At 54.2% G+C, this 11,306-nt stretch overlaps 3 protein-coding genes across 3 annotated transcripts; all 3 read right to left on the reverse strand.

The window, feature by feature from the left end:
- Positions 1-1,447: 1,447 nt before the first annotated feature.
- Positions 1,448-2,104, reverse strand: HRG_05101 (uncharacterized protein; the record flags this gene model as incomplete). Its single annotated transcript, XM_044863572.1, has 1 exon — positions 1,448-2,104. The coding sequence occupies one exon, from the start codon at positions 2,102-2,104 to the stop codon at positions 1,448-1,450; it is 657 nt and encodes a 218-aa protein (XP_044722186.1).
- Positions 2,105-2,869: 765 nt separating this feature from the next.
- HRG_05102 (cys/Met metabolism PLP-dependent enzyme domain-containing protein) lies at positions 2,870-4,703 on the reverse strand (the record flags this gene model as incomplete). The annotated part of the gene is made up of 4 exons (XM_044863573.1): positions 2,870-3,743; positions 3,838-4,009; positions 4,052-4,583; positions 4,659-4,703. 4 exons carry the CDS (start codon positions 4,701-4,703, stop codon positions 2,870-2,872), a joined length of 1,623 nt encoding a protein of 540 aa, XP_044722187.1.
- Positions 4,704-6,324: 1,621 nt separating this feature from the next.
- On the reverse strand, positions 6,325-8,122 carry HRG_05103 (PIF1-like helicase domain-containing protein; the record flags this gene model as incomplete). The annotated part of the gene is made up of 8 exons (XM_044863574.1): positions 6,325-6,410; positions 6,463-6,597; positions 6,693-6,806; positions 6,855-7,128; positions 7,177-7,233; positions 7,384-7,664; positions 7,710-7,977; positions 8,105-8,122. 8 exons carry the CDS (start codon positions 8,120-8,122, stop codon positions 6,325-6,327), a joined length of 1,233 nt encoding a protein of 410 aa, XP_044722188.1.
- Between the last annotated feature and the right edge of the window lie 3,184 nt (positions 8,123-11,306).

The raw sequence follows: 11,306 nt of genomic DNA on the forward strand, positions 1-11,306 counted from the left end.
CCACTGCTCTCATGGCCTCCAGCCGTTAGATAACGGTGTATTCAATGCCTCCAAGGCAGCTTACCGGAAAGAACTTCAGAAATTGACCTGTTTGACCGATTCTGCGCCTGTTCATAAGGTCAATTTTATACGGGCATATGCTAAAGCGCGCGAGGTTGGAATGACGGCAAAGAATATATTGTCCGGCTGGAGGGTCACTGGGAATTGGCCGATCTCACGATCCAAGGCATTGCGGCATCCAGAAATTCACGCGGACATTGTAGAGACGTCTCCAAAGTCCGCGCCATTTTTGGGTTCTGATGATACGCCAAGAAACAGCCGCCAGATTCGCGATTTCGGAAAGAACAAGACTCCTGGCACCCGGAGACGATACGCCGTGATAGCTAGAGGCTTTGAAGCCCAAGAACAGACGCTTGCCGAGCACAGCAACAGAATCGCGAAGCTAGAGGAAGAAGTGGCCCGGCTGCAGAGAGGCAAGAAGAGGAGAGCAATTCCGAACCGGAACAGACGGTTCATGACTCTCAGTGAAGCTTTGGTGGCTGAGGAAGCCATTCCCCAAATTAAAAGCCAAGAGATAGCCGTTGTGCTGAATTCTGACACAGAGGAGGAGGCGGTCTCAGAGGTGGAGACAGCTTCAGTGATCGAAGTCAAGGTGGCACCCGAAGCCCTTCCAGTCACCACCAGATCCGGGCGAATGGTAAAAAAAGCGCCGGTACATATAAGAGCGTCCATTTCTCTACGGAATGATATAATTTTTGTGTTTATAATGTTAAGTTCTGATCATATTTCATGTAGTTCAAATGGTAGACTTTTGGTGGAGAATTTTTCAATTGCGCTACCGAAAGGTGGGTGTTACCGAAAGGGGGGTGGGGCATGGTAATTCGTTAGGCCAAGAAAAGCCACCAAATCTGCCGACGTCACCTGGACCCATTCCAAGGCTAAGAGGGCCAAGAAAAGCCTCGGATGCGAGGCCACCGCGGAGCTACGTGTGGCGAGCGAAATGAGGCCTTCTCTCCCAGCGTCTCTTTGCTGTCCTGTACCCAAACCACCACGAAAAGATACAAGAAGCTTCCACATGAGTGCCTTTCTTTGCGTGCTAACAATAGCTATGCCACTGGGTCCGATCTGACAGAACGACTTCCTGAACGAGCGAGGGAGAAAGATGGTTCTAACCTTTGGTAGTCGAGTCCAGTACAGATGATACTCTCGTCTTCGGGCATGCCTTATTTTCTCCACACCATGGTCATCTAGAGCAAGACGTGCAGTGCAAGAAACTATCGTCACTGAGAGCCGAGGATAAGTGAATTGAATTATTGATGGCAAAGCTCGAGCGACATGTGCGCGCAGCCGGGCCCCCGGTGGATGATCGCTCAATGGCTTCAAATAGCCACAACTCAACAAGAAGCCAAGTTCGGTGAAAGTCTTGTGTCCTCACGGCTATCTCCTCCTAGAGAAACAATACTTTGCCAAAGCATTCCGTAATGTGAAAGCTGGCCTTTAGGGGCGAGCTCCACGCCCCGAGCTCCTGGTTAGGGTATGTCGTCGGACTCACGACTGTCCTGAAAAAGTTCATCCTCCATTTTGTCCCCCTGGCCGCGCCTTTATTCACGTTGAAGAGGCCGAGGGGGATCTTGACGTTGCTTTTCCAAATATTTCCCGTCCGGTTGAGCTCTGTAACGGCACTGAATCCGTCCTTGGCCGGGTCCGTGACGAAGAAATGGTCAAATGGGGCATTGGCTGAGCGATCCTTGGACGGGTTGTAGACGAAAGCCTGGTACGTGACGTTGTTGGGGCTCACTTCAAACTCGAGGTAGGTCTGTGGGTCACCGGTACCCATGTGGATAAATGCCTCCATGACCTCATACGCCCATATATCGTCATTGGTGCCATGGGACTCGTTGAAGTAGAAGTTGACCTCGTCGTACGCAGTGAACCGCACCTCGAGATGCTCGTTCGTGTAGCAGAGGTCGACCTGTGTTCGGGGAAAGGGCTTGCGATCCGGCACCGACTGGGCAAAGTCGAGGGTGCCGACGCGAGGGCATGCCAGAGCATGAACGCTTGGCTGTTTGGAGGCACAGGTAGCGGCAGCAAGGCCAGCGGCCATGCTGGCAAGCCAGACGAAGCGGCCCATCTCTCAACGCTTAAAAGGGTTGCTGGCTAGGCTCTGTCAGGGTCGTGCGTACGTGCGACGAGCAAGGCGTGGCCTCTGGCGACGAACAGCCCCCCTTTATCTGTTTTATAGACCTCATACTCGTCGCTTTTCTTGGCGGAAGGGGCCGGACAAGATGACGGGGCGGGGGAAGAGCAGAGTGCGCAGGATGAGTTTGATGTGACGTTACCAGACTGAGGTATGTGTGGGCTGATGCAGTGAGGAACGATGATAGGTAGATGGAAGCCAATGGAGATGACATTAGGTAAATAAGCTCGATGAGATGGATTACCAGCTCCCCATTTACCGGCAATCACTGCTATGCCCCGCGTCGTGATCCATAATGCGGCTGAGTGTGTGTGAACCTGGAAAGACGACGTTTCATGTCCGGCCTGTCGTCACTTGTGTCCGGTCTCACGGTCTTCATGCTCTTGAGATGCGGGCGGGAAAAGGAGGGATTTTACATCAGCACTTGTGGAGATGGGATGTCAGCGATGTCATGCCTTGGAACGTGTCTCGATACGATACAAATGGGGGACCAGCACTGAAGCTTGCTTCAAGGTAAACGTCGCTTAGCATTGCAGCAAACGTTCGTTGATCAAGATTCTGGGGATGTCATGTCAACTCAGACCATACCAAAGTCTGCTTGTCGTTCACGGTTGCCCTATATGGTCATTCTTCCCCTCCATGAATTCCCATCTTTTACTCTGATCAAGCGCATTAACAAAGCTCCTCGGCCGCAGAAAGGGCCTTTACTACGAGTCCCTCCAAGGTGCCCGACTCCTCGATGCCCACGCTGATGCGGACGAGGTGCTCGACCACGCCGTATTTGGCAGCCCATTCGAGCTCCGAATAGTGAGCGAGTAAGGTATACGCGCAACAGAGCGTAAAGTTCGTCCCCAGGCTCGGACCCTTGGCCACATCCAGGGCATCATGAAAGGCTATTGCCGCCGCCGGCTTCACGAACCGGATCGACAGCAGGTATCCGTACTCGCCTCTGGCTCGCTTATACCGGTCGTAAAGGTGCTGTGTCGGGCTGCCCTTGGGGTAGAAGACATTCTCGACAGCTCGATGCCCGCGCAACCGCTCTGCGATACGCTCTGCGTTCCGGCTCGCCGAAAGGACGCGGCTCGAGAAATCTGCACTATTCTTGTCCATGACAACCACATCGAGGGGAAAGTACGTGTCCAGGTAGGCATTGGAAAACGTCGTGCGCAGCTTCTCGTGATGCCTCGACTGCGGGCTCAGCACCGCACTGCCGCCCATGACATTGCAGGCTCCGCTGAACATCTTGGTCAAGCTCGTGCAGAGGACGTCGCACAGCGGCGCCAGGTTCAAGTTGACCGAGGTCCCGATGGTATCGTCGACTACCACGAGGAAGCCATACTTCTTGGCTAAAGCGTACAGGCGGTCGAGGTCCAACGAGCCGAGCAGGGGATTTCCGGGAAACTCTGTATAGAGTGCATCAAAATGCACGCCAGACTGTAGGTCTTTCTCGAGCGTATCCATGTCAGAGGATGAGGCGTGGCCATACAGCACGCAGTCGAAGCCATGGACTTTGCTGAGGACCTTGAAGGTATCGACGTACAGGAACCTATGAATTGAAGTGATCAGTCGGGGTAGGTGAGGGCATCGTGATGCATGCCCCTTTCTCTGGGAGTCAACCTGGGCATGTGGCTGGAACCTACCCAAACACGGCTACTCGATATCTTTCGGACGCATGGCTACCGAGACTTTGCAAAGCCAATGCCGTGTGGGCCATGGCGGACATGCCCGTGGGATAGAGGTACACATCACTTACACCCACATTATTGGGCGCCGTGGAATAAAGGCCTGCGATGCGCTGGCGAAGAGAGATGGCTGCACTTTGTGCATCCTCTATGGGCAGTGTCTCGGTCTTACCGCCGTCACCGGCTTCATCGCCCTGCTGTCGAAGAAATGGCGCGTTCTTTAACCAAAAGGCAGCGAATCGACTCGAGATACCGAAGCCGGTATGCTGCCAGAACGCCTTTGCCTCGGGCCCCAATTGGTCGGGATACATGGCCACGAAGACGTCCTGGCCAGGGCTTGGAGGGCATGTCATTGAACTGTCAATTCCCGTTGCCCGGCCGTCGAAGCTGACATGAATGACCGCAATCGGCCCATGCTCGCGGACGTTGTTCTCGTCACGTTTCTCCAAGTATCGTTGGCAAGCCTCGGCCATTCTTTGGCTCGGAAACAGCATTGCGGCCTGACCACCAGCGACGTGCCCCTGTTTGCCAGAACCACGGAGAGGAGTCGCCGCAGCCCATTTGAGTAAGTTGTCTGCCAGATCCCGGACGATATGGGGCACATAGAACCGGGGATACCCAGCCTGAAGCCGTGAAAGCACGCCTGGGTCTCGGCTAGCCCAGCCCACTGTGTCGCTCCATTTCGGAAGCGATACGCTGACAGCCTTTGCGGAAAGAGTCAGCGAGCGAGATTACGGGCTGGGTCCGTCTAGATGTTGGTAGTGATTAGTGATTCTTACATGGTCGTCTCCTGGCGGGAGAGGCTCCCCCAGCTTGGTGCTCATGGTGCTGGAGAGAGCGCGGCTGGACGGTCACGCCACAGTACTCTGACGCGAACAATGGTTGGTCTGCCGATATTCAGTCGTCAGCGAGACGCACCATTTGGCAAGCCGCCGTGGGTGGGTGGGTTACTCGGGGTGGTGACGGCGCAGGATTTGCCGCTGCTCGCTACATCAAGAGGGGCGGGAGGAGAAGAGACGGCTCGCGCACGATAACAACGTGGCCGAACTGATGTATTATACTTTCTTCTTCTTGGGCCAAGGTGAGATGCGGAGTACTCCGTCAAAGTTACGATGACAAGGGTCCTTGACTCCGCACATCAGCCCAACTCCCCTCGGATTCGAATCGACACGCCGCCAAGCTGCAAGGAGCTGCTGCAGCTGTATGCACACAGCGTTGGAAGGTCTTTCCGGAGCAGAGATACGTGGATAGCGGTCCGGGCATAGTGAGTCGCATGCGTATACGAAGTAACACCAATTTACGTAAAAGCAGCACCGCAGCCAAGAAGAAAGGAGGGAATGAGATACCTGGGTAGACAGCGTTTCTGCTTGGTCTGAATGCTTGATGCCTACGGAGTAACTTAGTTCGTTGATTATTAAGAATAGGTGCAGGAATGGCCAACAGACAGTCGTACCGGGGGTCATCGAGTGTTTGTATTATTTGAGAAACGCATGTCGGTCGTTTATAAAGTTTATAATGGATCTTTATAAAGGGAGGACCTTACGGCCGGGGGATGTGTATTACCCTTAAAGATGGTGACAATACGGTAACCACAAACTGCGCACAATGAAGACTCTTAGAGCTGTTTATTACACCCACGGGCAATGTACCCATGCCTGCACTTATACATACCCGTGGTGCACGTTGCCTAGGGGCGCCAAGCTTCCCTTATATTTGTCGTTTTACCCGCTTCTTTACATCTCGCCGTTGCTTGGCACGCTCCTCTTCTCTTCTCGATGTCAATTAACCCACTCTTTTTCTGGGCTTTTGTGGGTGCTTAGGGTGGTGGTTTTGTCGCCGCAATCGTTGCTGACTTTGACAGCTGTAATTTATAGGCGCGATAAACCCTCCCCTGGTTGAAAGGAAAAAAGGTATGCTACCATAAATCCACTCGGATATTTGGCGGCAAGAGTGCGGTTGGCGAGCCTTGAGCATATGGGAAGGAAACTCCACTTGCCGGTGTGATGAGACTCAGTCTATTGGTTTCAACGGCGAAAGACACCCGTTGTCAAGAGGCTGTAGATTTACAAGTAGAGCAGACTATGTTAATACAATAAATAAATTACACGGGAGCATCTCGGGAAGACCAAGCCAGCACTCGGGAAAATGGCCTCGGGTTGCTCGTTTACGATAGGAGGAGATGAAAATAGTAGGAGTTGAATCATGTTTTTAAATAAAATACTTCGAACACCCGTTAAGTTGCCAATGCAAGGGGCTTAACGGCTGAATATCCAGCCCGAAGGGTGAATATCGTATACCTGCACTCGACTTTCTTAAGGGGTACCCACTAGAACCCCCCTTCCGCCTTCAGCGGCTAACCAGCCGTTCGAACTACTTCCTGGCAGGCCCAGTCTAACTATAACCCTATATCGTACCCCCTTCCTGTAGCTTGTAGGAAGACGACGTTTAGTCACGGTAGAGTGGTGGATACAGTGGATCGCTCAGCTGTTGACCCTGACGCCGTTGTTGGTCAGCGAGGCGCATCTTCATCCCTGTCTCATAGTTAGCCGTGAATGCAGTACGTAGGAAACGCAGGCGTATAACCTTCCGTCGGCGTGTGGTTATAGAGGCTCTGACGATCGAACGGCGCCTCAAGGAGTAAGCCTTGGAGCGAGGTAACCCGTGAGACGGCAACATAGCTAATACCGGCCTGGAAGTCGCGTGTAGCGAGATCAGTAACTATTTTATCCTTTGTTAGGCTCTGGCATTTGTGAACAGTAATAGCAAACGCCACGATTAGGAAACTGCGTGCGAGCGCAGGTCTCGTTGCCCACAAGGAAGTCCCGCCTGACTGGCAGGATGGGGTGAGATTTTCCTGCCCTCGTTAGTTGTTAGATACGGCGGTCCGTCGTAGCTATCAAAGTCCACCATAATAACGGCTGGGGGGTCTTCCAATGGATCGGCGCCTGCGCTCCAGGCGATATCGTATACAGTACCCTGAGCACCGTTAACTAGGCCAGCTGATTGCCACAGATTAGTCGTGAGCATCACCCTGGTGCCCTTAGCAACAGGGAACTTGTTAGATAGATTGCCAGCATTGTTGCTTGGTGCCTGCCCAGCGCCGTTGCCGTGATTCTTTGCCTCCACTTGTATTGCCGGGGCGTTGAGATGCACCATATGCTCGTGGTTGTATTGGTTGACCCGTGCCTTTGTAGAATACACTCGCAAAGCGGTCCTGAAGCCGTCAAGCTCGCTCCGCGGTAGCCTGGCCTGTACCCGATTGCTAAGGAGGTTCCAGGATGGTATAGATAACTTTACATCACGCAGTTCCTGCAACGCCTGACGGAACTGGGCCTGATCATCACCAGCCTGGCGCTGTGCCGTGGTCAGGAAGACGGTGCGGTCAAATAGGCGGTAGGCCACCTGCCCTCCTTTCCAACGAAGACAGGCCGGTGCTAGTCGAATACAGGGCTTTTGTCGGACTGGTGGTAACTGGAAGAAATCGCCCACAAGCACAACGCTCACACCACCAAAGAACTCGAGGTTACGCTGTGGAAAGGCTTGTCGCAAACGGGAATCGATCCGCGCGAGCTGCTCAAGCCCTAGCATGCTCTTTTCATCGATAACGAGGTATTTGATGTGCCGTAGGCGGGACTGAAGGGCGGCTGCGTCGGCCGGGGGAAGGTCGGTGAAAGTACCGCCTACTGGGAGGCGCAGCAACGAATGAATGGTGCTGCCCTGTATCTGGTTACTCGCAACGCCTGTTGGCGCCACGCGGCATATAGGGCTAGGATTCGGTAGGGCGGCTGCCTGAAGATGGGAAGAAAGCACCTTGATAAGGAACGACTTGCCTGTGCCACCACCACCATCAACGTGGAGAAGGATTTGAGCAGGATTTTGCGCCTGGAAGTGGCCCATGAATGTGTCGTACACGAGCCGTTGTTGCGTATTCAGCGTATTACGCCAGTGAGGGCCAAGGACCTCCACATCGTTGGCCATGGGGTGGCTAGCGATAAGGTCTTTCCAGTAGCCGTCTCGGAGTTCCGGATAAGTACCCACATGCTGTGTCCAGTCGTAATTGATGTCGATATCGCGGCGGCCAAGTAGGTCAAGATCTTCCTGGGTAAGGGAGTTGTCAGGTAAAGGGCGGCGAGGCGAATCCAGTCTTCGTCATCAAATTCTTCCTCCACAGGCAGAGCCTCGTATTGATCATCTTGAGGCTGTAATCGAGCCTCTTTTGGCCGACCGTAATGGTCATCACCATGACTGTGATGCTGCCAACAATAGGAGAAGGCCTCAGCGTGAGAACCAAAAAGCTGGCCGTCAACTGTGAGGAGATCATCAACCCGCCGATGTGGGTGGTTTAATGTTAGCTTTACACGACAGTAATCTGACCACTGTTGACCTTCTGGATCAGCCTGATAGCGAGGAAAGTAAACCAGCACTCGAGGCCTGCCGTTAATGTTGCCTGGCTGCCATTGCTTCCACGGAAGGGTCCCTAGGGCGGAAATTCCAGCATTTCAGGAAGGAGACGTAGCTTAGGTCCGCTAGGGCTTCCGGGCGTTGAGTGTACTTTTCGTAAACGTTGGGGGCCTCGTCCACCTCATCGCCGTCAATACGGAGGGAGCGGGAATGCCTGTCAGGATTACGACAGTCGACGTACAGGCAAGTTCGTGACCCTTCCTGTAACGGCAGGCCGAGGAGCAAGTGGCTGACCTCCTGCTTCGAGTAATCCCGCTCCGCAACCAGCTGATTGAGGAGCTTTGACGTGAAGGAAATCAAGGGGTTGTGGTCCTTGACCCGGGGCATCAGGGCCTTCCCAATCTGGGCAAAAGACTCGCTCTTCTTTTCCGACTTGGAGCAGTATTTGGCCGCGTAATCGATTACCTGCTGTAGACTCGTGCAAGGCGAAACATCTGTATTGGCTAGCCACGCAACGGTAAGCAAGCGGTTGTAGTGGTTAATCTGGCCATCGTTCCGCTCGCCCTAAAGCTCCAGTGTTTAGAGTGAGGAACCTTGTCAAGGAGGCTAGTAGGCGCTGGCCGTGAGGAAATCAAAGCGGCACTCCACCTGCTTGGTATGCTTATTGAGCTGCATGCAGTAGTTGTTGCAGCGGTGGCGTTGCACGCGGTTGACTACCATCGATAGGAACTGAACGGTAAGGGATGTTCCAGTAGATTACCGATCAGGGTTCCCTTCCCCAGGAGCCTGTATTCGCTGTGGCTCTGGGTTCACTGCAGATACGTGGTATCCCCAGATGCGAGCGAATTGCTCCGGACTGATCGTTGTCAGGATCTAAGTCTGGGTGGCCACTTAGCCAATATAGGCCGTGGTGGTGACTGGAACCCCTGCCCTGCCACTCGTAGCGGCCCCAAGAGTCCGTTAGGTTGAACTTCTGCTTCAAGACAATAGCCTAAACAGCGCATAACGCTTATGAAAGTGGTACGCAGCGATGTGGGCGTTGTCTCGCAGTAGTTGCCGGATAGAGCCATCCGCGCCGCCTCAGGAGCTGTTTGCCACTCGTCAAATCGAGGCATATGGCGGTATAGGGATTCCCAGTGGTAATCGGCTGCACTTGCAGTAGCGAAAAGGCCGGGCTTGCCTAGATTATAGGCATATGCTTCCAACTCCTTCCTTTGTTTATACCAATACGGCCGGGTGCCCTAATTACTGCGGCTTGGCGCGTGATCGACTGGATCAGGACCTGAGCCTCCGGCTCGTCAGGCTCAGCCATTGCTTCCTCTAGGTCGGCGCGTGTAAGGGGCTGACGGCGGCTGTCGCGTTGCTTGACGAGGTAGTCACTTCGCTTTCGGACCTGCGCACGTAACAGCGTGTTGAGGGCGACGAAGGCCACGTCTTATGGCGGGCGAAACGTCCGTCATGCCATCTCATCGCATGGGCAAGGTAGTCCTGGAACGTGATGCTCCGTAAACGAGGCTCCACGAAGTCGGCCTTGCCGTCAGGGTAGAGGGTAGGGAATGCAAGCGTTAGCAGCGGCTGGGAACGGTTGAATTCGTCGATGGGGGTCCTGCGAACTGAAGGCAGCGGCATCTGGTGGTGAGCCTGCGCGTTACACGGTATATGCTCCACATCAGTCATACGCTCAGGGTTAGGGGTACCATCAAGAAATCGGGACTGCAGAGCGTTCAATTCGGTATCGGTAACCTGCAAATTCGGGATCGCTGATGCATCGGCATCGCTAGGATCCTCTTCCACAGCCTCCTCGACGGGGCCTTTGGGGACCTCGCCGTCAGGTATGTCAGCCACTTGGCTGGCAATGGAATCAACTATGTTGCCATCAAGAGGAAGCCGGTGCAAGCGATTCTGACTCACGACGATATCGCGATAGCCCCGGTGGTGGCGCTGTAGGTAGTGCAGCCACGCCAACAGGCATGAGCGGCGTACCCGCAAATCGCGAGCAAACTGTTGCCGGAAGCGAGGGCTGCCCTCCATATTAGGAGGCCGCAGGAGGACGACATCTAGCTCTTCAGGTAGGACCGGGAGCTCTTCAAATAGCCTGCCAACATTGCGAAGGAAGTGGACAACATGACCGCGATATTTATATTGAGCGCCACGTACCTGCAGGACCTTCACATGTACGTGAACTCTAGCAATGAGCATCTCCTCGACCATCGTTAGATCGGGTAGATCGCTCGGGACTTCCCAAAGTCAAGGTTGTTCGCAGCGCTAAAGAAGTAGGGCTCGTTGGGGCCTTTCTTCCTGTCTCGACTAATGCAGCGGCTGCAGATTTTCAAGCTATTTCGCTTCATATCGAACCAACGCTCCTGGCAGCGAATGCAACTATGCATCTTGTCGTCATTCAGGGCAGTATAGAACTCGCGCACAAGGGCTCGATCCCCCTCACAAAGGGCAGGCAAGTCAAGGTCCCCTGTAAAAGGCGGATCAACTATCTGATCGAACTGTCGCTCTTCAGGCTGTGGCCGTGGCCGGGGGTTAATGTTGACTCGACGTGTATAGCGGCCGCGGCGACGACTCTGTGGCAGTAATGAAGGAGGGGTACGAGGCGATTCCTTCGGTATAGGCGTGCCTTGCACAACAGAAGCCGATGGGAGAGTGCCTTGAGGAATTGGCGTTTCTGGAATCGGCGTGCCCAGAACTACTGTTGGCAGGCCAAGGGTAGGAGGGGTGGGGAAGGTCCTCTACCGCGCTTGAGGTAGATGGCCCGGCAGAGGTCTAGGCAGTCCCTGGAGTGCGGGCGCCAGGGCACGGCATAACGTAGATGTGGCAGGGGTCGTAAGACTTGCACACACGCAGGCGTTGGCGCAGCCCGCCTTGGAGGCGTCAGGTTAGCTAGAGAATCGGTCCGTTTCGTGGCTCTGCGTGGCGATAGCCTCAAGGCGAAATTCCGCATTGCGGCAACGGCGGCTCGAGATTCGGTTACCCGTTCCTTTCGGCGTGCCTACAGCTAGCACAGTCTCTTGTAAACT

The sequence above is a fragment of the Hirsutella rhossiliensis genome (genome assembly GCF_020360975.1).
Source record: "Hirsutella rhossiliensis strain HR02 chromosome Unknown scaffold00004, whole genome shotgun sequence".
NCBI classification, from domain to species: domain Eukaryota; kingdom Fungi; phylum Ascomycota; class Sordariomycetes; order Hypocreales; family Ophiocordycipitaceae; genus Hirsutella; species Hirsutella rhossiliensis.